The sequence below is a fragment of the Melopsittacus undulatus genome, chromosome 1 (genome assembly GCF_012275295.1).
Source record: "Melopsittacus undulatus isolate bMelUnd1 chromosome 1, bMelUnd1.mat.Z, whole genome shotgun sequence".
Classification (NCBI taxonomy): domain Eukaryota; kingdom Metazoa; phylum Chordata; class Aves; order Psittaciformes; family Psittaculidae; genus Melopsittacus; species Melopsittacus undulatus.
Window position 1 is genome coordinate 93410441 of NC_047527.1, and position 25684 is coordinate 93436124.

General features: G+C 38.2%; 1 protein-coding gene across 2 annotated transcripts in view; it reads left to right on the plus strand.

Annotated features, from left to right (window-relative positions):
• Positions 1-25684, plus strand: part of CDKAL1 (CDK5 regulatory subunit associated protein 1 like 1) — a 392981-nt gene that overhangs the window by 277957 nt on the left and 89340 nt on the right. For both annotated transcript variants that reach the window (XM_031049673.2, XM_005149870.3), the window contains 2 exons: positions 5854-6034; positions 25483-25545. In XM_031049673.2, coding sequence (XP_030905533.2) covers positions 5854-6034; positions 25483-25545 — 244 coding nt within the window. The remainder of the gene's footprint in view (positions 1-5853; positions 6035-25482; positions 25546-25684) is intronic.

Below are 25684 nucleotides of genomic sequence, written 5' to 3' on the forward strand. Positions count from 1 at the left end.
AGCCTTCTGTAAGGACAATAGAATGCTTTTAATTATTCAAATAGCTATATTCTAATGCACTGATTTTTATATGGGGAGGGGTGGAGGTGGAGAATCTTGGTGAAGAGTGAGTTGGTGGCTTTAAGTCATTGCTGGATTTAAATGTTAATTTCTGAAAGGGAAGAGGGAAGAATATATGATCATGCGAAAGTATTTCAGGTGATCACATGAGTAGCCGTAGGTGCTGATGAATTTTAGCTCCTTTACATAATTTCCTCCCTGAGCATGGATTTGGTTTGTAATGGGTGTTGCTAAAGGAAATGTTTTCTGTAACTAAAGTCACATGAAATGATCCGTGTGACAAGTGAATCCTAGCAAGTTTCACAGTTTTGCTGCTGGTTGCCTTAGACATCCTTTTCCATGAAAATAGAGGGGTTTTGCTGTTTTATTTTTGACAGCTTGACACTTTTATCTTTCCTAAATCAAATTACATGGGGTTTTGCATTTCACTCCCAACTACCTTCTATGAAGAGTTCTCTAACTTCCCTTTGTTGGTGAATCAGCTTGTGGTAACTGGTACTGCAGTATCTGCTGTATTTTCCTGTTACTGCTAGTTCAATTTCTGTTTTCCCTAACATTGATAACTAAGTCCCTGGGTCAGAAAAGAGCAGGAAACTTGTCACTGTGAGGGTGTGCCTGCCCTGCTTGCTGGTTAGTAATATGAAAATGCAGATCCCTGAGCAAACAGAGCTCCAGGAACTACATAGCTGTACTAGCACAGATTTCACCTCGGGCTCATTTATCTTTCTGGACTTCTTTAGAGCTAACTTGAATACCTGCAAGCTGTGAGAAGGCAATTCTCAGGGCTGTAGTTACCCACAGCACATTCATTACTTATCCGCAACTTTACTTTCAGGCATCAGGCATTCCTTTGGCATTTTTCTTTGTCCCAAGAGGCTGACTTGGTTCCTCTTCAGGTAGATATGGATAAAGTGTTGCATTTCTTCTGTGTCCTTTCAAACCCATTTGTTTCTCCTTTCTCTGAGGTTTTGGATATCTGTCCTCTCAGCACTTTCATTTCTAGGTGTGCTGGTCCTTCCAGCATCACACTACAATGTTCTTTACTGTAAGATGAAGCAATTGCTTCTTTTTACATGGTCAGACCTACTCAAGATGATAGTGCTTGAATTGTTGGTTTGGTTCAAGATGACAGAGTATAAATCTGCTTGAGTAAATGTAAGGGATCTATCTATGTAGAAGAACATAAAGGAGAGAATGTCCAGGAACCAAAAGTATTAGGGCTGTATTATCTAATTTGAGTATCCCTCAAATTAATCTTTTTCTGTGATTCAGCAGTTTCAATGTAAAATGTTTCAATTGAGAGTCAACTGTTTTTTTCTTTGTGACTAAAGTTGAATGAAGATGGTAGTACATCTTCAGAGAAGAAATCTTGTAAAATTTATGATTGCCGGATAAAATGGTTGCACAGGAGTTTGTTAGGATTATGAGGGCTTAAAATGGCTGGCAAAGTTTAAGTGCTTTTATGCTCAGAAGTATTTAAACAAACTGACTGCTTCCATTTGCTGGGCTATAATGAGCATCCAGAATTCTGTATGTTTGAAGCAGTTTCTAGCTTTTTCAAAATCATTTTATCTTTCATAAGGAGCACTGTGTATTTTTGGTTCATGGAACAATGTGTTGTGGAGCTTCTTTATTGACTTAGGAAACATTTGCTGCGGTTGAATTTTTAGACTTACTGTAAATGCATTTATGTAATAAATGTTACAAAATGCTTACTAGGGATGTTCATCATTTTTCTTCTTTATTTACTTCAGAATAGATAAACTGCATTTCATTTCAAAAAAACAATTTAATATTGGCTGATGCACAAGAAATTGTTCTTGTGAAATTTTGCATCATATTTCATAGCTGGAAGAATTTTTTAGACATCTGAATCTATGCAATCAGGAATTTTGTGCTGCTTTCTTTCAGACTGTCAGAGCAAAGGTCTCTTTAATTTCAAGTGTGTATGCATTTTATGTTTTTCCACAATTACATCTTTTTCCCCCTTTTCTTTCATTAAGAAATGTTGTTCTGCATGTGGAACTAATTGTACTTATGTTCATCAGTGCTTTGCGGAAGGCTAAGAGCTTGATTTTTATTCAGTAACTGGGTTTTATTCTGAGTGAAATCTCATGCTTTTTTCCCCTTTATAACTACTTTTTAAGCAACATAATCAACAGAGGTATAAAAATGCACTATGCAATGTCGTATTTCAGGCAGTCATACTGGATTGAACTGTAATTAATTGCTGTTGCTGAATACAGTGTGGTCCTTATTCTCTTTTCATACCCTAGCTTTTCTTTGTATGTAATAATTCCATCCAGGAAGAAATCTAATTACTAAGATAATTAACACCTTATCACCAAATGGAGTTCAGACATTTGTAGAGTTTATGAATTTTTAAAATATGTAATTTCCTTTTAACTGAATGACAACTGGTGTTATAGAGAGAAGAGCATATTGTATTGTATCTAGATTGATTGGACCTTATAATTCATGTTGCTATAGAAACAACCAAACCTTTATAAAAGATGGTATTACTACTACCATTGGTAATAAATGCTTTGACTGTTGCCAATAGTGTCATTAAAATGGTTAAAATAACTTCATTTTAATGGTTTTGTCAAATGTAACAAATGTTCTGTTCATATTCTGAGAAATGGCAGCTGATGTTACGTGATACTGATTTATAATGTACTTTTTCTTCCATAAGCTTACTATTACCACATAATATATTTGTGATGTGAACAAAATCATGTTGCAGAATATAGTGCTCCTCTGTTCGCTCAGTCCTTAAAGCTAACAAACTTTGTATCTTGCAGTTTGTCTGTCTTAAGAAAGCAGTGGTAATTGAGACTGTTTAGCCAGCAGCTCTGGGGATTTTTTGCTGTTCTGTGCAATACTCAGCTTGTATTTCCCACTTACGACTACTGGACCAAGTCCTTGAAAATATTCAGTTTTATGTTGGTTTGGATTTGGTACTCAAATGCCATGTTTTAACTCCATCTCAAGTGATGTAGTCTGAATTCATGAACTCAAAAAGGAGCTGAAAGAATTTCAGAAATATATAAAAAAAAAAAGAGGCCAAGACATTTGCTTTGCTTAAATAAAAAGGTGGGGGGGTTAAGTTAAAAAAAAGTCATAAAATATGTTTACTACCATATACTGTTTGTCTGAAGGCTACTGTGGTGAATATAAGCTATGCATGCTGTAATATTGCACCTAATCATATTACTAAGAGCAATATTCTCTGCTTCAACTTACTTGGGTCTTTAGCCAACAGATTCTTCTGGTCCAGTAGAACTCATTGTTGCAGGAAGTTTTTCTTTCAGCTGTTCAGAGTATTCAAACTCTTCACCTGCTTTAGCCATAGCATTAATTTTTATGTGGTGATATACTGTCTATTAAGAAAATGGCCATTCAAATGCTTTTTTGGATTACATGCAAATTCATTTTGTTGCATTCACAGTTCTGCTGGTTTTTGTCCTGTTAAAGGGAAGTGAAGCCTTACAGCAACTTCCATAGAGAGACACCTTCTTAAGCTCAGGTGTTGAGCTTTGCTTGTGGCAGTAGTCTTCACGCTACTCACCCTTAAAAGAAGCTATCTCAGTTGTTCCCCTTGCCTGTAGCCTATTTAAGATCTGTAGAGTTATTTAGGTTGGAAGGGACCTCTGGAAATCATCTCATCTATTCCCCTCATTTGAAACAGGGCCAGCTTGAAGTCAGATACCACCAATATCTTTATAGGGTTCTTCTCCTCATAAATCATATTTTCTCCAGTTCATCAATCTCACTGATAGTGTAGAAACAGTCTTATCTGTATCAGTAGGGAGCACTGAGCACTTCTGAACACTGTATATTTCTGCCTCTCTGCAGAAGAGGTTTATCACTATTCCCGCTGTACACAGGCATGATGAATACAAAACAGTGCAGTGGTTTCATAGACTCTTATAGGGCAGTGGTCATGCAACTGGTAGGAGTCAGATTTGGAAACTGGAGTTTCTATCTCCTGGATCATGCGGAGTGCTCTGTAAATACTGTGCAGTAATCTTGTAGGACTCATTTTTCTGAGCTATATCACAGCATCACAGAAGGGTGAAGGTTAGAAGGGAGCTCTGGAGACCATTTTGTCCAAACCCCCCTGTTCAAGCAGGGTCACTTAGAGCCTATTGCTGCCTGTGTCTACACAGCTTTTGAGTATCTCCAAGGAGGGAGACTCCACAGTCTCCCTTGGCAACCTGTGCCAGTACTCTGTCACCCTCAGTAAAAAAGTGTTTCCTGACGCAAGGAGCACAACACCTGAGCCCCCATGCCCTTGCTTACTGTCCCCCCAAGAGCTCTGCAGTCGCTTTTAATACTGTCCAGGTTTCCAATTGTGGTATCATTTGTACACACACAGAATAACAACAGGGAGTAGCAGTCAGAGGGCCAGATAAACCCCACAACATCCTCGACCCTGGACCCTAGCAGACAGCAAACTTCTCTAGATGATTGGTTGGGTTGACAGATGGGTGCTTGTGTCTCCCTGCAGCAGGGAGTCACCCATTACAATGACTTGCTACTTCTTCCTGGTAGTCTTGTATTGTTTAGGGGTTGGGTAGACCAGATATTTTGCTTGTCAGCACATCTGCCTCCTCTTCAACCTTGAGGGCAATAACTTGTAAGCCCTTAGGTGGGGCAGACCCTTCCTTTCAGTGTCAGAAGTCACCAGCTTCCATCATTCCCTTTCTCCAGAGGTTTCATTTCCATTGGTAGTTGGGGTTGACAATACTTGCTTCTCCACAGCAGATGGGAGATGAGGTTCTTCAAGATGTGGAGTTGCAGAGAACATCCTGTTTATCTCCCTTACATCTTCTCTCACACTTCACAGCCTGCTGACTTCCTACATAACTCAAGACAGCACAGCTCCTGCAGGACAAAGGGCCATCTCTCCTGACATCAGAGAGAGCCCCCAGGGACTCTGTGCAGCCTGAGACACTTGCAGAGCTGCATCCACTGTCCAAAGCTCAGTCTAGGTGCAAGTCTCAACCCCAGCACAGACAGCTTTTCCAACATCTACTGGGGAAAATGCTCAGTAGCATATAACTGTTGTGTCTAAGACTTATACTATGGTGTGATCTCAGCTGAGGCCCCCTTACTTCATCCTATTCTGTGCATCCTGCTGTGTCTGTTGGCTGTTTTTACTAGCCAGGCTCTCTAAAGATGCTGTGTGTAAGGGTGCTGCATATTCAGTCCAAGTGGAACAGTTAGGAAATGTCGACCTTACTAAATAACATGAAAGCTTAGTGCCTGTGCATTTGTAAACTTAAGTATTTTGCTTTCCTATTAAAGCAAGTCATAGGCTGATTTTATAGAGTACTGAGTTAGAAATTAACCTGGGACTAAGAGATGTCTTGGCTTCAAACATTTGCTACATTATATTGCATGCCAGTCCCTCCTTTTGGAATCCCTGTTCTACTTTGATAGCAGCATTATAAAACTTCAAGTAGTTTACAAATTCTAGTGGTTAAGTCTCAAAAGTTATGAATTTTGTGGGTTAAACAATCAGAATTTGAGAAATTTACAAGCTCTGGTGAACACTTATAATTTCAAATGAAGGAGGAGTTAGTCCAGATGTTTTATTCTTTCTGTCACACTCTTAATCCAGTATTTGCTGTAATATCTTTCTTCTGTGTGCTCTCGGCCAAGTACTGAATGGTCTCAATTTCTGTAGATCAAGTTGAAGAGTTGTAAGTCTATGTACACTGGCTTTTAAGGGAGCAAAACTTTTACATGTCCTTAATTCAGTGTTCATTTTTACTTTATTTACAGGGTTCCTGGAATAACAATTGCTACAGATATCATCTGTGGTTTTCCAGGAGAGACTGAGGAAGATTTTCAAGAAACAGTGAAACTTGTAGAACAGTACAGATTTCCAAGCTTGTTTATTAATCAATTTTACCCACGACCCGGAACCCCAGCTGCAAAAATGCATCAAGTGCCAGCTGCAGTGGTAAGAGCCATTTTCTTGTGCCACTGTACGTGGTGTATTCAGATATTTTTAGTATATAAGGCATATATGTGAAAATACAGATGATTTTTTTTTTCAGAACTGAGCTACAATTCAGGGGTTTTTTTATTTTATTTTTTAGTCCAGTGAGTAAAATGATTATTGAATTGCCTTTAGAGGTTCACTAGATCACTGAATGCATTTTCGTATATAAATTATTCTTCAGATTGTTAAGGAAGGTAAAATAGTGGTAATACTGAAGTCATGTCTCCTTTCTATCAAATTTCAGCTGAATGAGTACCAGGAGAGGTATCTAATTGATTTTGCATGGCTTTTTTTCCCATTTTAAGACCTTTGAGACTCCAGCAATCTCAAGCTTATTGTGAATAATTATGCAAAGTATTAATAATATGGGAATAATAATTTCTGATTTATTTGTCCAGTATCAAAGTTGAAGGCAAATTCTTCTCAAGACTCTCTTTATACACTGCTTATAAGCTCTGCTTCCTTTAGCCTGTGTTGAAGGCCATTGATAAAATTGGCATTAATCTTTCAGGTTTTAGGTGTTTTCCTTCTTTCTTTCTATTTTTGAGTGAGAAATGTAACTCTTCCTGACATTATCATATCAAATTCTCATAAGGAAAACAGCCTGTTTTAATATAGAAGGGAGATGGCTATTTGGTGCATTTTAATTGATATAAATAGCTATTTATAAGCAATAATAACAGCAATCACATCTGAAGGCAAGGTTTGATTTATTTTTAAAAAATTGAATTTGTATTTTTGTAATCTGAATCTCAAAACAAGAAAGCATGCAAGACTGATGGCTGTACAATAATTCACTTGTTATTTCGTTATTATGGGCATAAATAACATTTATAGTTCCTTTCATTGTAAGAATGAAAGTCAGCCAACAACGTAAATCAGTTTAAACAAAAAACCTTTTCTTTCAATTTATGTATCCTCCTGCACCAACATGAAATCAAAACTACTTATCAGCAGTTCTGTCCCTTCGCATATACATCTGAAAGCAAAAGAAAGTATTTCTGCCTACTCTCAGTATATACCACAAATTGCATAGGATGTGTCAGCTGCTGAAGACATAAAATGAGATTATATTTGGCTCTTTGAATTTATTGTTTAGAGCTTTTACAATGACTGCTCATTTATTGTAGGCTATCTCATAATGGGAAATACTGAGTTTTCGAATATAAATAGCTGGTGTTGAAATAGTCTGCTTACTGTAACCAACTCACACTCTTGAATTATTTTTATTAGTTTTGAGTTCATTTTAAAAATTTGAAAGTGAAAAAATACCAATGTCATTTTTGGAAGTGAGGAAGCTTAAAAATCAAAATACTTATTTCTGTCTCTGTTTTGTTTATATTCTTTCATCCACAACTAAGCATGCTTATTTCACAGGAGATGCAAAGACTTTAAGTTAATTTACCCTCTTCTGTTTAACTGGGTGCCATGGGAAGCCAGTATGTGAAGAGCTAAATTATTAAAAGGACATTAGCTGTTCTGTGGTTAAGAATGTTACTTGGAAAATGGTAATGTCATTTTAACCCAGTTTTACATTCTTTCGTTTTATTTGTAGTACTAGTGCTTATTGCTTTCAGTTAATTAGAACTTTCAAAGAAGATGAGGCATCTAATCCAGTGCTGATGAAAATCTGTAATTAATAGATTTTGTTTCTCTCTTTTCTCCCACCTCCTGCCTCTCCCTGTAGTTCTTTAAAAATCCCTTGTTATGAGATCCTTTTTTTTCTTTACTCTCTGGAGAGTAACTAGTCAAACAGAGCAAGAAGAGCTTGTGCTAATCTCTTATGTTTTATATTCACATTGCTGCCAGAACCTGATGGTCTTTCCCACAACATCAAGAATGGACAGGCTTTTAACTTGTCCTTCCTTGCCTAGTGTAACATATATGATTTTCTGCTAGAAGGAAATAGCATGTTACCATACATGTTATGCACTCATACTCTGTCATCTTTTAATAAAATGTTATTTGTCATCTTACTGTTAATGAATTTAATTCATTGTATTAGCATAGGGAGAGAAACAGCACATGAAGTGACATACAACTGTTATGTGCATCTGTACATGTGATACATTGTATTACCAGCCTGAATTTGTGAACGAGTGTTTTTACAGGATGTTCATAACATATTCCTTTGTGGTGGATCAGAGGATAGAATCTTGTTCTATGAAAATAGTTTTGTCTGTATTATTTAACTGCAAATTGTGAACCAGTAAGCAAGTTATTTAAGAATTGTTATTCTTGCCTTTAGAAAAAAAAAATGTTGGGTCTATTTATTATGTTATTTTAGCTTTGCATTACTTCTGCAATGGACAGATCTATACCTATTTGTAAACTACTCCACATTACTGAGTTCCACTTCTCCAAGACAGCTCCAGTGATTCTGCCAGAGTATCACAGCTGCAATAATGTATTTGTGTTGTTGATTTAAGTTAGCTCATTTTAGGAAGATACTATGACTTTTAGGGACTGTTTGTGGACTATTAAATATAGTAACATTGGGTGCTCTGGAATATTTAGTGGGTAGTTATGATGGAAGTTGTAAATATAATTCTCTTTCTGGGGAAACCCCTCATCTGAGTTTGTCTTAATAGAAAAAAAAAACAAAAACAAATGAACAGTAGGTCGACATAGAATCTTCACTTGACATAGATAATTTATCTTTGAAAACCTTACAGGCACTGATTTTTTTTCTAAAAGGCCAGATGACACTAATCCAGATGGACACTTCTGCCACCATAAATTCAGAAAAGACAGTTAAGGCTGCAGGCTTTTCTTGTTTCTCCTGGAGAAAAAATGTCCATGGAGAATGAGACATCTGTCTAAATGGTCTTATCATTTCATAACCATCAGTTAGGTTATGCTTACCATAAATGTATCCAGTTCAGAGAAAAGAGCACAGTTAAGCAAAATGTGCTGATTTTTTGTTGTTGTTTTGGGGTGTTTTAATAAGCAATTGCAGTGATGCTGAGTCATATGTACATGAGAGTCAACATATTGTTCAGAACTTAAATGCTACTTCTTGGCTTTTACCCCTATTTTATCTACCTACTGCTAAATACATTATTGTTTCAGAAATTATCCTGGATACTTGTTATCTCCAGTAGGCTATCTGTAGAAAATTCTCACTCTGAAGTGTGTTAACTATGAAATCATATTTAGTAGATTGTTGTTATCATCATCATTGCTATCATCATCATTTTGGACCTGGATTTCTCCTTTTCGCTATTGCATTCAGTTGTAAAAGTGATAGTGGTGATATTTGCATAACTCAAATTGCACACTAGACAGATACGTATTTTAATAAGCAGCGTAAGAACATGATTTAGATGTGATTAGTAGGGATTTTATATTTAGCTACATTGCAAATTATCATAATGCTTTAATTCTAAGTGTAAAAATTAATCTTTTTCTCTAAAATTAGGGATCTGTAATACCTTATGTTCTTGATAATTTTAATTTCTCTGTTCTTTATTTTTTCAAGGCAACTATTAATTGTCTGGGAACTCTGTCCTTGAGATTTGGTCCATCAGAATTTATGAAAGCATTAGGTTTCATCATCATCTTAGGATAAGCTGGATTTCCATCACATGAAAATAACACTAAGAAATAGCCATTTTAAAAATAGAGACCTTGGTAAAGTACAATTGGGTTCACCTCTACTGAGAATAGGAGATGGCAGCTGTTTTGAGGAAGTGACTAGGTGGAGGGATGATGGTAGAGCGGTAGATGCGTTTTTTCTTGATTTCAGTAAGTCATTTGAAACTGTCTCCTACAGCATCCTCATAGATAAGCTAAGGAAGTGTGGGCTTGATGATCAGCTAGTGAGGTGGATCAAGAACTGGTTGAAAGGAGGAAGGCAGAGAGTTGTGGTCAATCTAGCTGGAGGTCTGTGACTAGTGGAGTCCCTCAGGGGTCAGTGCTGGGACCAGTGCTGTTTAATATTTTCAGGGACCTGGATGAGGGAACTGAATGTACCCTCAGCAAGTTTGCTGGTGACACTAAACTGGGAGGAGTGGCTGACACACCAGAAGGCTGTGCTGCCATTCAGCGAGACCTGGACAGGCTGGAGAGTTGGGCAGGGAGAAACTTGGTGAAACTCAACTAGGGCAATTGTAGAGTCTTGCATCTGGGGAATAACAAACCCATGTACCAGTACAGGTTGGGGGTTGACCTGCTGGAAAGGAGTGAAGGGGAAAGGGACCTGGGGATCCTGGTGGATAGGAGGATGACCATGAGCCAGCAATGTGCCCTTGTGGCCAAGAAGGCAAATAGCATCCTAGGGTGCATTAGAAAGGGTGTGGTTAGTAGGGCAAGAGAGGTTCTCCTCCCCCTCTACTCTGCCTTGGTGAGGCCACATCTGGAATATTGCATCCAGTTCTGGGCCCCTCAGTTCAAGAAGGACAGGGAATTGCTTGAAAGAGTCCAGCGCAGAGCCACAAAGATGATTAAAGGAGTGGAACACCTCCCTTATGAGGAGAGGCTGAGGGAGCTGGGTCTCTTTAGCTTGGAGAAGAGGAGACTGAGGGGTGACCTCATCAGTGTTTACAAATATGTAAAGGGTGGGTGTCATGATGATGGAGCTAGGCTTTTTTCAGTGATATCCAGTGATAGGACAAGGGGCAATGGGTGTAAACTGGAGCATAGGAGGTTCCGCATTAACATCAGGAAGAACTTCTTTACTGTAAGAGTGACAGAGCACTGGAACAGGTTGCCCAGGGGGGTTGTGGAGTCTCCTACGTTGAAGATATTCAGGGCCCGCCTGGACAAGTTCCTGTGTGATGTACTCTAGGTTACCCTGCTCTTGCAGGGGGGTTGGACTAGATGATCTTTCGAGGTCCCTTCCAACCCTTGGGATTCTGTGATTCTGTGAGGGCACTAATGTGACTGCAGCTTCATGATTATTCTGCCTTTAACTGCAGTGAGGATTCTAACACTTCTGTATGTATTTTCAATAGTGTAATCAATCCAGTTTCAATTATTGGTGTAATTATAGTATTTTTTTAAAGCATTGTGATGCCAACAGAAAAGATTCACTTCTTCTTACTATCTCTTTCCTTCTCTCTTTCTATATGTCATCAAATAATTACCTTGCTCCCAGACAGAAAACGTTATGTCAGTCAGCTACTGAACCTTTCCTTTAATTCCTGAGAAGGGTGTTTCCTTGAATTTTTATCTCTGTATTAGTTGTATTAAGCATCCTGCTTACTAACTGAGGTGAATAACAACTACTGTTTGATCTCAAAAATAATTTGCTTCAGGAATAGAGGTAGGTACAGGGTGTTTTCTTTTACGGTGTTATAGTGGGGAGTTACTAAAGTCTTTCAGCACAAGAAGGGAATGGTGGGTGTGCCATGACCATGGTGGACAAAGATGTGAGACCTTGTCTTACATCTGAAAGTGCCAACCCGATCTCCAAAAGCTCAGTTTTCAGCAGCCTTCATCCAAAGCAGTACTTGCCCGTCTACCATCTGTCCCTACGCAAATGAGGTGTCCATACAAAACTGCTCAATCTAAAACCTCATCCATTTACATCTGGGCATTTGTCTGTTAAATATACCCATTGTTAGTAAGGAAAAAATAAAATCCATGATCAGACATTGTATCCTCCTCCATTTACTCTAACCGTCACTTAGATCTGTCACTGTATTTACCAACTGTAGAAGCCATACATAATGCCCTTAGAGATTTTTCTTTCTGTTAGGATAGCGTATGCACTTTCTTGGTGGTGTCTGCCAGACAAGTTGTATTTGACCATTTCTGTGAAAGCAAACCAGCCATCTTGTATTTTATGCCTTTATGATGGCTATTTATTTTTCTGAGGCTGCTTTGCTTTTACTTCCCTGTAAGAGGTCTCCAAGAAGTTTCCTGACACCCTTTCATGACTGAGTGGCTGCAGATCCTTCATATCCATTTTAGCCAGTTACAATTCTGCAAGCACTAGAAATAGGTATTCTTGGGTACCAGCAGATGCAGTATGATATTTGATTCCTTCTTTTGTAGATGGCTGTAGGTTTTGTAGTTCTGAATCTCCACACACAAACAGCTCAGTTTTCATTGGTAACTCATATGCTCTTACCTATTCAAAATAAATAATTAGCTGTGTGTCACCAAACCATCCTTGGCTGACTGAGAAATAACCTCTTTCCTGTCAGGCAATATTAGCTGTTTTCTCCTTCAGAGCTTTGTAACTCCAAGCAGCAAGGCAGCATCTGGAATGGTGTTGCTTGTGCAAAGGACACCTTTTGCTCTTCTCACAACTCTAAAGGAAAGGGAGCACAGCTGAACCTTGCAGTTGTACCATCAAAGAAAAGTCTAGTAAGCTCCCCATTGAGCAGACAATAAGGAGAGATGACAGTTGAGGGCTGCTCTAGCCTTTGAGCATGTGCTTGAGGCCTTAGTGGGTAGTGATGTGGCACAACACCCTAGGGAAGCCACGGTCATGGCTAGGGCAAGCAAAGAATCTGCTGTCTGGGATGGATTTTATAGAGTTTCATGTACTCTATGATGTGTGAGGCAACCAATTGCACTGTTAAATGTACCACTCTCACTTGCAGGTGAGAGTATGCAGCTTTGGATGGTGTTGATTAGTTAGTGTGATTTAAATTAAAGAGGGGACCATCTCCCTTGTTTCTAATATTCACCAGCATCGCAGATTCAGTAATACTTCTTACTTCAGCTAATGTTGCCCAATACAAAGATCATACAATGGGAATATGTAGGGATATTCTTTTAAAAGTAAGAAAGAGACCTGGGGAGATCAGGAGGTGGGAGAAAAGGAAAGAAATTGAGTAGGTAAAGGAACAATGCCACTTACTCAACCATACTTCTACTGGGATCTACCAGTACTACCTCTGAGCTCCCTTGTTAAGTTCTGTGACTAAATGGCATTACGTGACCCAGGAATTAGATACAGCTGTGATAACTGCTTCTGGTGAATCACAGATGCTTGGCCCTGATACTCCACATATGCGCATGTGATAATGTATGGTGTAACATGTAGAATGTATTTCATGTGTGAGAAAAGCCAAGACTGATTCATGTCTAAGTTTGACTGCTGAACCTCTGTACTACACTTTGTTTTTCTTCAACAGTATGGTTTTATTTATTGCTTGCTACTCTGCCAGAAAAAGACCTGAGTGAGGACTTCTATGGCAAGTGAAGGCTGGAGGGGAAGGCAGACCATGAAGGAAAAATCAATATATAATTCTTCATATTTGTCACTGAATGATTGACGTATTCCAAGGTAGCATTTTCCAGAAGATTTGTATGTGCTTTCTAGTTTTATTTGCACTGTGTTTCATGGTGTGTTTTTTGGTTTTTTGTTTTTTTTTTTTTGTGAGAACAACATGTGAGGTACTGCAGAAAGCCTTACAAACCATCAAGATACCTATGATTTATCTGCAAGTCCACTTAGTCTCTGATGGGATTCATTTTGATTGATGTAGCTGTGGATAGGAAATCAGTGTTGGCTCTTTTCTGGATGCTTAAAAATAGTTTTGCATGTCTTCCTCCCTATTTTCCAGGAACTACATAAACTGACTGACCTGCAAAAGCCTGTTTCCTTCTTTTTCTCCGTTTTAAAAGTGGCCAAAACATTTGACTTCTTTTATGCTATATCTTTAAATCTACCACAGTGCTTACCATTCTGTGTGCAGCCAGAACTGCACGTTTGTGCTATGAATTCAAAGGAAGGTAATTACCCATGAATAAGTTTTTTGTGGTTAGACAAAGCTACTAAATAGATTTTCACAAAAGTTTGGAAACAGTTTTATTTTAGAGCTAGATTCATCTCAAGTTCAAACCACTTGGATTTATTTGACCAGCTGCTGAAATGAAAATCTGTTTTTGTTGCTGTGGGAGACAAGTTGAGCTGGTAGGTTTTAAAAGAGGTTGTACCCTTTTGGAAAGCTATAAATGATCTGCCTATGGAGCTGCTGAAAATTCAGTTCATAGCTGATTCTGGAAATGAGTTAAATTGCACAGTCAGACCACTGAGAAAGGACAAGAATGTTTTGACTCTAACCTAGATCTGTGGCTCTTAAATCCTCTACTTCAGGCACCTGGTAGAATTCAGTTCTTACAGTTAGACTGCCTTGCTTGGGAAAGTGAGTGAAAATTCAAGACTAGACTGGAAATAGAATTAAGAAACAAATTTGTATTCTACTTTCTTGAATTTTTCTTTGTTTTTCCAGCAGGAACTGATTGGAATGGAAATGCCAACAGCTTTCTCATAAACTTTATACAAATTCAGTTTGAAAAGTTGAGTCTCTAAAGGTAAATGTACAGTGATGGTTTTGATCTAGGCCATGTTGTTAAGAAAAAGAATTAATAGACACTCAAAAATAAAGGTGAAGAATATGCATATGCAGGAACAGGCTGAGTTCCTTCTAAAGTTCACTGTCAAGCCAGAAATAATTACAGAATTTGCAAGGATTCTGAAACTATCACCAACGTATAATCTTGTGGTTTAGCGCTTTTAGCTATGTAATGTCCACATGTTGACCATCCAATATAAAGAAATATTTTTAGGATAGTGGTGTCCTTTAAGATTTGTAGTGTCCACAAGCATTCGTTACTCAGCATCCTTCTCCTGTGAGTCTGTCTGGAAATCCTGGTGGAATTCTGAGATTTTAGTTGCAAGGAAGCTGAAACAGCATTAAGAGTTTTGTATGACACAAACTTCTTTACTGAATATAAGGGAAGGAAGGTACTTTCTACACATAAGGTGGAACAGTCTTAGATTTTAAGGGAGAAAATTCAGAAGTCAAAAACTGGAAATGTAGTGTAGTGAAACGAATTTAGTGGTGTCATAGAGGGTTTCTTTCCTTTTTTTTTAGGCTTTTGTGGTTTAGCAGCCATTGCGATTGCTTATAAAAATGCAGAAGAGTATATAATTCTTCTGTATTTTCTGCCTAAACTTAGTTAATCAGAATTTTCAAGATTATAACATTGTTCTTCAAAAGAAGTTTATATAGAATGGCATCAGGATAAACACAATACATAAATTTATTTTTTTTCCTTCACATATAAAACATGGTAAAAGCTGCATGAATACTTACATATATGGAGTATATTGGAAGCCTCTGCCATTAATTTCAAGGACTGAATCAGTAAGAAGTCATGAGGGCAATAAAAGCTGAAAATCGTGCATCTTTTTCCTTTACCAGAAATTGTGATTTATGTACTTTGATCTGGGGCTTCAACTTGGAATGTTACAGGAAGTAAAAGACTGTTTTGTAAACTCCCCTGATAGGGAATTGAAGTGAGGCAGAGAGAGAAACAACAATTTCTGCAAACGCTTTTTACTCATTAAGCTGTTGTTATTAGTAGAACCAAGCTGTTATTGTTAAAAGAAGGTAACTATTCGCATAACACATTCATTCAGTCACTGGCATTTACTCACATGCTCACTTGTGGTTACCTGTGGAGCAGCAGCTAGGAGGCCACCCCCAGGGGTTTGCTCAGATGTCAACCTGTGCCTTCAAGGTGGGTACTTGGACTGTCCCTCAGAGGGATCTTTGTTCCTTTAGGTATAAATGTAATACTGCAGTCTTCATCTGCATATAGGAGTCACCACCCTCTTGGATGTGGTTTGAGTCTCTTTTTCTGTTGTTCATCATAATGGCCCTGGGCAGACTGAACAGACTGTTGATGTCCAGTCTTAGTTGTTACAGATTCAGCACAAGTGCTAGTCTTCAGAGCATATTAGTCCCTGGGAAATTTTCATATGCTGTGTTTTCAGCAGGTAATGTTCCTGTCTTTGGCCTGCTGTTTTCTGTTACAGCTCTGTCCAAATCTATAGATGCCTGTAGAACACATTCATATAACCTTATATAGAGGAGACCTCTCTGGCAACTGGATGTTACGTTTATATATTTTGTCCTTTTCCTTGGATCATAATGGAAGAATCAGGGAAAAAGTTTTAACTGTGTCTTTTTGTAACTTTTACTTCAATTATAGTTAGGAAATTTCTGTAATACTGGATTTTTTAATTCAGAATTTAATACACTTTATGAACCAGTCTACCCAGAGCTGGAAACAGTGCCAGCAGTTTTAGACATGGAGTATTGCCCATAACTTAATCCCTGAAATTGAATTGTATGCAGCAGAACAGAAAAGTCTATTAGTTTCAAAAAAAACATCTTGGCTTTGGCAATTCTGGGCTTCCTCAAGTGAGAACATAGCTTAGATTTAATAGTTTGTGACTTAACACAGTAGATTAATTTGCATCATGGAGGTGACTAAGCTTGTCTATCATTTCTGAATCATGTGACATTTGTAATGGCCTATAAAGTGTGCTCTGGAGAAAAAGAACACTGAAATATCTTGTGGTGGGTTCTTGGTGACCCTTTCTTGAACTTCATCTGTCTTTGATAATGCAAGTACAGTCCTTCATGGTTTCCATAGTCAATAAGGTCACTGGGTGCTTTGGAACTCCTGTCTTCCACTGTTTTCATTGTTGTGCCTGCATCTCTGGTCACTGGGCTAAAAATCCATGTGGAACTTGGAATTGCTGGAAAACTGGAAGTCGGGTGGAGGACTGAGTAACAGATTAAGGTGAAACAGTGAGGGCAGTTTTTCTGTGTCTAGTGAATTTGTGCGTCGTGAATACACGAGTGGTCTTTCCCACACAGCAAGCACTTGACCACCGTCTGCCGCTCACTATTCATGCCACACTCTATCTTTTTAATCACTTCTATTCTGCTGTTTTTGTACTTTCTGGGGTGCTGGGAAACCTGGTGCTTTCAAGGCTGCTGTTGTGCAGGAGAGCACACAGATACCTCACCAGATTATAAGATGGAAAAGAGTACACTGCAGATAGGTCAGTCCTGGTTATATATATGTAAGCCCCTATATGTCCTTGGGCTCAATATATATATCTAAAAACTATATTTCATTACTAGCATGTAGTTTGCAGTTCATTCTGGTTTACATTACTGTATAACTGGGTGTAATATCTATATATTCAAAATCCATCTGACCCTCATGAGCCTCATGACTTTATTTCTGATTTAGTGTCAGTATAATTTGAAGTATGGCTGATACCCGGTACAAGTTTCTGTCGGATACTTTTGTTCTACAAATCTTCTTGAGCTAAACAGTCTTCCTAATTAGTTGCAGTGGCATCCTTAGAATATACCCATGTCACATAGATTGACATTTTAGTATGAATTTCAGACATAAATATCTACCAGAAATGAGACAGAGCATTTTATAAACTATACCAAATTTAAGGACCCTCAAGATGAGCAAATCTTGAAAGCCTTTTTTGAAATTAAGGATTTCTCTTTGAATGTCTTCAGAATAAATTTTGCATAATTTATCCTCTGCTCAGGGGGAGATTTTATTATGAAAAATGACAGGAATAACAAACATTAATCCTAAACCAAATTAAAGAACTCCAATAGACCAGAAGCAATAGAATTAGTAGTATCTGTAAAATACATGAGTTTGAACAGTCTGTATTACATAGCTGGAATTACAGGGGCGGTAAGCAGGAAGAAATTGCAATGCCCGTGGTTTAATTGAAAACGGATCCTTCAAGATATTATTTTCAAATCTTATACTGTTTTTTGACTATGTGTTTTTCCATAAATAAGAATCTCTGTTTTAAATGTAAAATAGACTAAACTGTGGCTGGTTTTGTTGCCATAGTCTTGAAGACAGGATGACGTTAACATTTGCAAACATTTTCTACATTAATATGATTAGTAAAGGTGTGTAAAGTTTTACATATTTTCCTCTTTTAGACAAAAAACACATTGCTTGTGCCATAAAACTTTGGGGTTTTCTTGTTTTGGTTTTTGTTTTGTTTTGTTTTTTTAAGAAATAATTACTGAGTATACAAAAGACTAAAGAATATAGAAAATATGAATTATGCATGTATAGTTCTGTTGTTAATGGGAGTTGGAAAAAATGTCCACCATCCTGGAACATTGACGTAAACTGCTAAATATAATGCATTGTACACTAGGTGACATTTTTCATGTATGGATCAAAAATTACTAGAAAGTAATTTCTTAAACCAAGCTGAATAATGAAATGCACATGTATTAATAGCTAAAGTAGAACAGTGAGGCTATTTTAATAGTAATTCAGGTAGGTTAGGTCAAAGACTAGCTAATCCCCAAATGATTTTGTATGCTTCATTATAGATGTGATAAGGAAGATAGGAATAATACCAGTTGAAGTGAGTTAGCTGTAGGAAGTAGAAAACTTGTCAAGCCTGTATTTCACTTCTGCCCTTTCAGACCTTACAGGGCAGAGACACAAGAGCATAATGAACACCAGTTACGATGTTATCAAGAAATCTGGCTGGGGCACAGCATTTCTTTCAGGATCATTTCTAAGTGGGTGCTGCACTGAATAACTCAAGGTCAAAGAGAATGGTTCACTGGTTTCTGATCACTTTTAAAAAAATTGTTTTGCAGAACAAAACGTAATCTGTAAACTTTGATAGCATGGCAGTTTCAGTGGCTTGGCTTATATCTGTGTTGTGGTTATAGGTACACAGATTTAAAGCTTTATGGATTGAATCTGCTAGCAAGGGTTTTAAATGTACCTTGCTTAGAGTAGTTGCTGCCTCTCTCTGGTGCTTTGCCAAGTAGCTCTTTGGAGATTAAAGTTAAGGCTGGTTGCTGTCTTTAGGTAGAGTGCTCCTAATTCTGAAGTAGGAGTTCTGTGGTATAAAAGTTTGGAGTTTGGAAATACCCAAAGCCTTTGTAGTTTTGAGAACACAGGTATAGCACAGGGGAAGAGACAGTCACAGCTTTGTTACTGCTCAGAAAATGCATGTAACTTAAGTTAAAAAGCACAAGATCTGTTAGACATGCTGTTTCAGAAAATAAATCTCCTGTCTTACGGTTTTTGCTCTTTGCAAGCATCTGTTACGCTGGAGCCTTTGTGCTTTCAGTAATACTGGGACAAAAAACTAAAGGACTTGCAAAGCTGCTTCATTCTTCTCCCAATGTCTGTCAGAGCGGTAGTTAAATTCTGCTTTGGCTCACAAAGTTTAATGTGGTTTTAATTCTAAATTATTTAATCCATTAGGTACCACACAAGCAGGTAATGTGGTTTTACAGACTTGTTTGGAGGCAAAACAATGTTGCCGTTGGTTTTTAGGATGCTCAAGTGTGTGAGATGCTTTATAAGTTCTAAATTGAATAAGGTTCCTGTGGCAAAAGAAAATTGTTTTATAATTCTGACCAGCAGTATGTAAAAGTGAAATGGGGAAGATGGTGAGAGAACATAAAGACATTGATCTGGTTGCCTTGACACATGCTATTAATTCACTGTGATCATGAAGAAAGCAATACTTGAATGGAAACAGATAAAGGTCACTGTTACAGAAGGTAGCTCCACATACTGGAGGAATTCTACGTGATGGAAACGGAAAAAACAAAACAGGAGGACTTTTCTGATAATATATTGAGGCTGACACCTTCAGTGAAACTGGTAGAATTTGCAGATCTGTTGCAGTATCACTAAGAACCTCATAGGTGATAATAGACTTAATAAAACTAAAAGTCAAGTGTAAAGGAAACCAGTGATACCTTCATAATGGGGAATAATTTTGCCCCTTTTATTCCTACATGAAAAACTGTGAAAATTCTATTTAAGCTGCTTCTAAGTAATCTGTGATAAAATGTCTCGGTGATACTGTAATTGTCCTTCAGAATAAATATCATAGACCCATGATACCATATTTAAGAGGAAAGCAAACAAGTTTTAGGCTACATTAATATCATCTGAAAGACAGGTAATTATCACCTGAGTATGAGAAGAGGATCAACAGAGAAGTGCAATACACATATATGAGCACACAATGTTTAGTATTTGGTATAGTTATTTAATTTATTTACCCCTGGTGCTGTTCAAGGCCAGGTTGGACAGAGCCTTGGGTGACATGATTTAGCTTCAGGTGTTCCTGCCCATGGCAGCAGGGTTGGAACTTGACGATCTTAAGGTCCATTCCAACCCTAACTATTCTATGATTCTGTGATTCTACGATTTCTGAACTTAACTTTTCTCTCATCTCCTTGAACTTGTTTAAGTGCTACAAACTAAGGATTATGGTTTTAAAATTTAAATCAGTATATGACTGAGTCATCAAAAGCTCTGCCTCTGTAAAATGTGTGCATGCGCACACATATCTTTTAGGGAACCTTCTGTCTCTAGTCTTGTTTGTGGTAAATTTAGGAGGACCTTGCTGGGCTCCCACAGACTCCAGCACGTGAACAGTTGTACACAGCAGTGATGCAGGCAGCACCATTTACCCAGGGAAAGTCCTTCCTTCTGTATTAATAGGGTACTACTTTGCACTTCCACAGATGGCCTGCTACTAGTGCTGTATAAAATCTCTGCTTCATACACCACTTCTTGCTTCAATGCACAAGTAGGAAATTGTGTGCAGTTCTCAGACTGAGGCTGTACTGGTCCTGTTAGTCATATGATACTTATCTCAAGTGATACGTGACTCTGACTGTCCTTTTGGCAAACCGATACTGGAAAAGTTTGTGGAGGAATAGTGTATCTCTGGCATGCATGTGAAATGCTGTTGCTCCAAAACTATATACAGCCAGAGTGAATAAGAATATTGGAAGTAACCCACTGCCAAGAGTAACTTGTTCTAAGGAAATGTTCTGTGGTTACTGAACATAGACTGTATCAATATATGACAAGCCTGAGAGAAATATGGAAATAAGCTGAGTCTGATGCTGGTATGAAACTCCTTAGAGGAAGAAATACTGTGTGCTAATTTGTATGGTGACTTTGGAAAGACACTTGAAGATAATAAATTTATATATATCCTTATAGAGACCTGTGAGGATGTTTGAAAGCAATACCGCTGCTGTAAATGGAACAGTACAATGGGGCAGTGCAATTGCTTAAGTTCAGAAGGGGGGGTTAAATGTTTTTAACATTATTTCGACAGCATTATTGATGCAGAATGAAGCAATGGGGAATCATAGAATCATAGAATAGTTAGGATTGGAAAGGACCTCAAGATCATCTAGTTCCAACCCCCCTGCCATGGGCAGGGACACCTCACACTAAACCATATCACCCAAGGCTTCATCCAACCTGGTCTTGAAGACTGCCAGGGATGGAGCATTCACAACCTCCCTGGGCAACCCATTCCAGTACCTCACCACCCTAGCAGTAAAGAAGTTCTTATATCAAATCTAAACCTCTGCTGTTGTAAGTTTCAACCTATTACCCGTTGTCCTATCACTACAGTCCCTAATGAATAGTCCCTCCCCAGCATCCCTGTAGGCCCCCTTCAGATACTGGAAGGCTGCTATGAGGTCTCCATGCAGCCTTCTCTTCTCCAGGCTGAACAGCCCCAACTTTCTCAGCCTGTCTTCATATGGGAGGTGCTGCAGTCCCCTGATCATCCTCGTGGCCCTCCTCTGGACTTGTTCTAACAGTTCCATGTCCTTTTTATGTTGAGGGCACCAGAACTGCACACAATACTCCAAGTGAGGTCTCACGAGAGCAGAGTAGAGGGGCAGGATCACCTCCTTCAACCTGCTGGTCACACTCCTCTTGATGCAGCCCAGGATACGGTTGGCTTTCTGGGCTGTGAGCACACACTGAAGCTGGCTCATGTTAATTTTCTCACTGACCAACACCCCCAAGTCCCTCTCCGCAGGGCTGCTCTGAATCTCTTCTCTGCCCAACCTGTAGCTGTGCCTGGGATTGCTCTGACCCAGGTGTAGGACCTTGCACTTGTCATGGTTAAACTTCATGAGGTTGGCACCAGCCCACCTCACAAGTGTGTCAAGGTCCCTCTGAATGGCATTCCTTCCCTCCAGTGTATCAACAGAACCACACAGCTTGGTGTCATCAGCAAACTTGCTGAGGGCACACTCAATTCCATTGTCCATGTCAGCGAAAAAAATATTAAACAAGACCGGTCCCAACACCGATCCCTGAGGGACACCACTCGTTACTGGTCTCCAGCCGGACATTGAACCGTTGACCACAACTCTTTGTGTGCAACCATCCAGCCAGTTCTTTATCCACCGAGTAGTCCACCTATCAAATTGATGACACTCCAATTTAGAGACAAGGATGTCATGTGGGACAGTGTCGAACGCTTTGCACAAGTCCATGTAGATGATGTCAGCTGCTCCACCCTTGTCCATCACTTTTGTAGCCCCGTCATAGAAGGCCATCAAATTGGTCAGGCAGGATTTTCCCCTAGTAAAGCCATTCTGACTGTCACCAAGCACATTTCTCTTTTTCATGTGCCCTAGCATGCCTTCCAGGAGATCTGCTCCAAGATTTTGCCAGGCACAGAGGTGAGACTGACTGGTCTGTAATTCCCCGGGTCATCCATTTCCCCCTTCTTGAAAATGGGGGTTATATTTCCCTTTTTCCAGTCATCAGGAACTTCACCTGACTGCCATGATTTTTCAAATATGATGGCCAGTGGCTTTGCAACTTCATTTGCCAGCTCCTTCAGGACCCGCAGATGGATTTCATCAGGTCCCATGGACTTGTGTACATTCAGGTTCTTAAGATGGTCTCGAACCAGATCCTCATGTACAGTGGGCCCAAGGTCTAGGTTTTCACAGTCCCTGTGTCTGCCTTCCAAGACTCGGGTGCTGCGGTCAGAGCCATTGCCAGAGCAGGAAGACAGGAGGAAGAAATGCTGGACTGAGCCAAGAAAGGCGAAATAGGAGTATGAAGCTGCATCAAGGAAAGAAATTCTGGAGAGATGTATGTAAATGGCCAGTTTTTAAGGGACAGAAAAAGTCCACACTCCTTATATTCCTCTGCAACATCTAGACATGGAGCGTGCTTTATTCTGTGCTTACACTGCTTAAAGGTGAGATGGGAACCATGATTTTTCTTCATGTAAAAAACTTGTTATTAATTCAGTGTGGTTAATGCCTATTGTGGGAGTTGAAGGGGTAACCGTTATAGCAGCAAGAATTCCCTGTCCTTTCCATAGTCTCTGTATTTGAAATAGTTTATATTTCTGGTTTTTAGAGACCTCAGTTAAGCTAAACTCTTTATTCTAGAATGAGACCAATTATCACTAAGCAATCTTAACTCTCTGCTTAAGTAATTTTTAACTCTGTATTCAGAGTTCCTACAAAGTAGTGAAATGCTGGTTTGATTTAGATCAGATAAGTGTATGGGGCATCCTCGGAATTTTGAAGCAGCATTTCTTCATGTGCATGTCCAAAAATGTCATTCCATGTTCCTCTGTGTTGTGAATTTCAAGCATTTCCCCTATCTGCAGCACTTTGATTTTGTACAAAAACCAAAACTCGTACCTTTTGTGGAAAGGTAAAAGATAAACCATAATTTCCTGTACTAAAAAGTGGAAGACTATGTCAGTGTGTTGTGTAAAGGAAGCCATCATCATTTTGTCTAGCTGAGCATGTAGTATTTTTACCCAGAGACTGAGGGTGAAGAGCAGCAGGGTTTCTGTCATAATAGTTTTATTTAGTGTTATTAAAGCTATTGCAATAAAATTACTCAAAACCATTTCTTGTGCAGTCAAAAAGGATACAAAAGAAATTATCTTCCTTAAGAAAATGCAAGAATTAGGCTTTATTTTGATTTTGTGGGGGTTTGGGTTTGTTTGGGTTTTTTTTCTAGAAATATATATACAAATTAGTGGAGGATTCCAAACTAAAATGCTTTTGTCTACTTCTTGCATGATTCTACACTAAATTACGTTTTTAAGAAACCTTTTTAATAATAATTTTGATATCACTTTTCAATTTATCATTACATTTCTCCAAGTCCTTGTTGTAGTATTTTGATCATTCTCACTGTGTATAACTGTACTACGAAGAAGGAAGTCGTAAGATGGTGATGGAATTTGGGTTCTGTTACCTGATTGCTTTCATTTGAGTGGGTTTTTTTTCCCATTGGAAATAAAAAAGGTATTAATGGGAGTTAGAGGATGAAGGTTTCTCTGCTAAGGGCCATCTTCTCTTTGGCAAAGGCATGTTTGATTGCTGAGGAAGTGTATACTAACAGAAATGTCTTTAATATTGCTTCTCATAGTTTTAAAGCCTCTTAGTAAGCTCAGAGAAACAATTCCTGTTAGGTATTACTTACGGTAATTGAATAGAATTATCTATGGCAGAAGTCACCTCATACTGAAAACTAGATATACTGTTCTTGTTTGAAGAGGGACAGTGAGTAAAAAATAATTTTCTGGACTCTTTAGTGGTCATACCTTAAACATAGGTAGGGACCTCATAGAAGCAGTAATATTAATCTGATACCTTTAATGGCTCAGAAATATCTATCTTTTGAAAATTTGTATTAGAAATTAATTTTTTTTTGTGGCTAAGTTGCTGCATAAGAACATGTTGCTGAAATTAAAACTTTGAAAGGAAAGGAAATGCACAGTTGATTTTGCAGAATGAAAGCTTACTAAATTATCCTATAGTTTCCAGAAGTTAAATACTGCAGTCATGCTGCTGTCTATTTAGTTCCCAGTGTGCTGGAAACATGAACAGAGACTACCCGTTTAGTTGGAAAACTACTTTACAAGAAATAATGGCTAAAATAAGACAATAGTACAAACTACAAGCAAGGAATTCTTGTAGCTGCTTCCCTGTTTGTTACATGTTTTCAAACACACAATGCTTTGCCTTTCCAAGCAATGAGATAAGTCAACAAAGATTCTGACATAATAAAGCTTTGAACTTATTTGTGACTCATCCCTGCATTGATGAAATTGGTTTTCTCCTCTCCCTGTCCCCCTCCATAGGATGCAGCTGAATGTATTTAACGTCTGCTGAAATCACTGAAAGCACTACCATTAATTTCAGTAGAAGCTGGCTTAAGCACATTTTGTCTTTGAACTTTGCTCTTAAAAGGATTCTTTTTTTTTTCCTTTGCCTTGGCATTAAATGGCATACCACCTATTTCTTTTCCACAATCAAGGCAATGAGAGTATCAGCATCAAAAGAAATCAAAAAATAATGAATTATTTCTCTTTAAACTTACCTCCTTTAAACCTAATATGCTATTAAGCAAGACTGCATGTACATGCTAGAATAGTAGACAAGTCTTTGCAAGATTGGAGCCTAAGAGTCAAGTTTTGTTATCTGTATTCTAAAGCATTATTTGTAATTTACTGTGCAGAAATTAAAACAAATCTTAATTGTTTACACATTCCACTGATGTTCCATAGAGTAGTGTTTATTATTTATTAAGGATATGTTCTTAACATTGTTAATATATATGTTAATTATTTCCTGTGATATTTAATATCCCTAATCTGCATACACTGTTCTTCATACCTACAGGTCCGTTAACAAAGTGGGGAGAGAATGTGTTTGTACCTGCATATAGCTTTTTAAATCAGTAGTCTCTTTTTCCTTTAACTTTTCTAATATGGTTTATTTATTAATACTACTTTTCAGAAAAAACAGCGAACAAAGGATCTGTCCCAGCTGTTTCATTCGTACAGTCCATATGATCATAAGGTAAGAAAAAATATACTACCTACATTTTTTTGTTAAGACAAAATCCAAGCATTCATTTTAACTATGTATCATGTTTAATTCAAAAATTAGAGGAAATTATAAAATTGGAAGTGCTAGGGTATTCACATTACTTAAATTA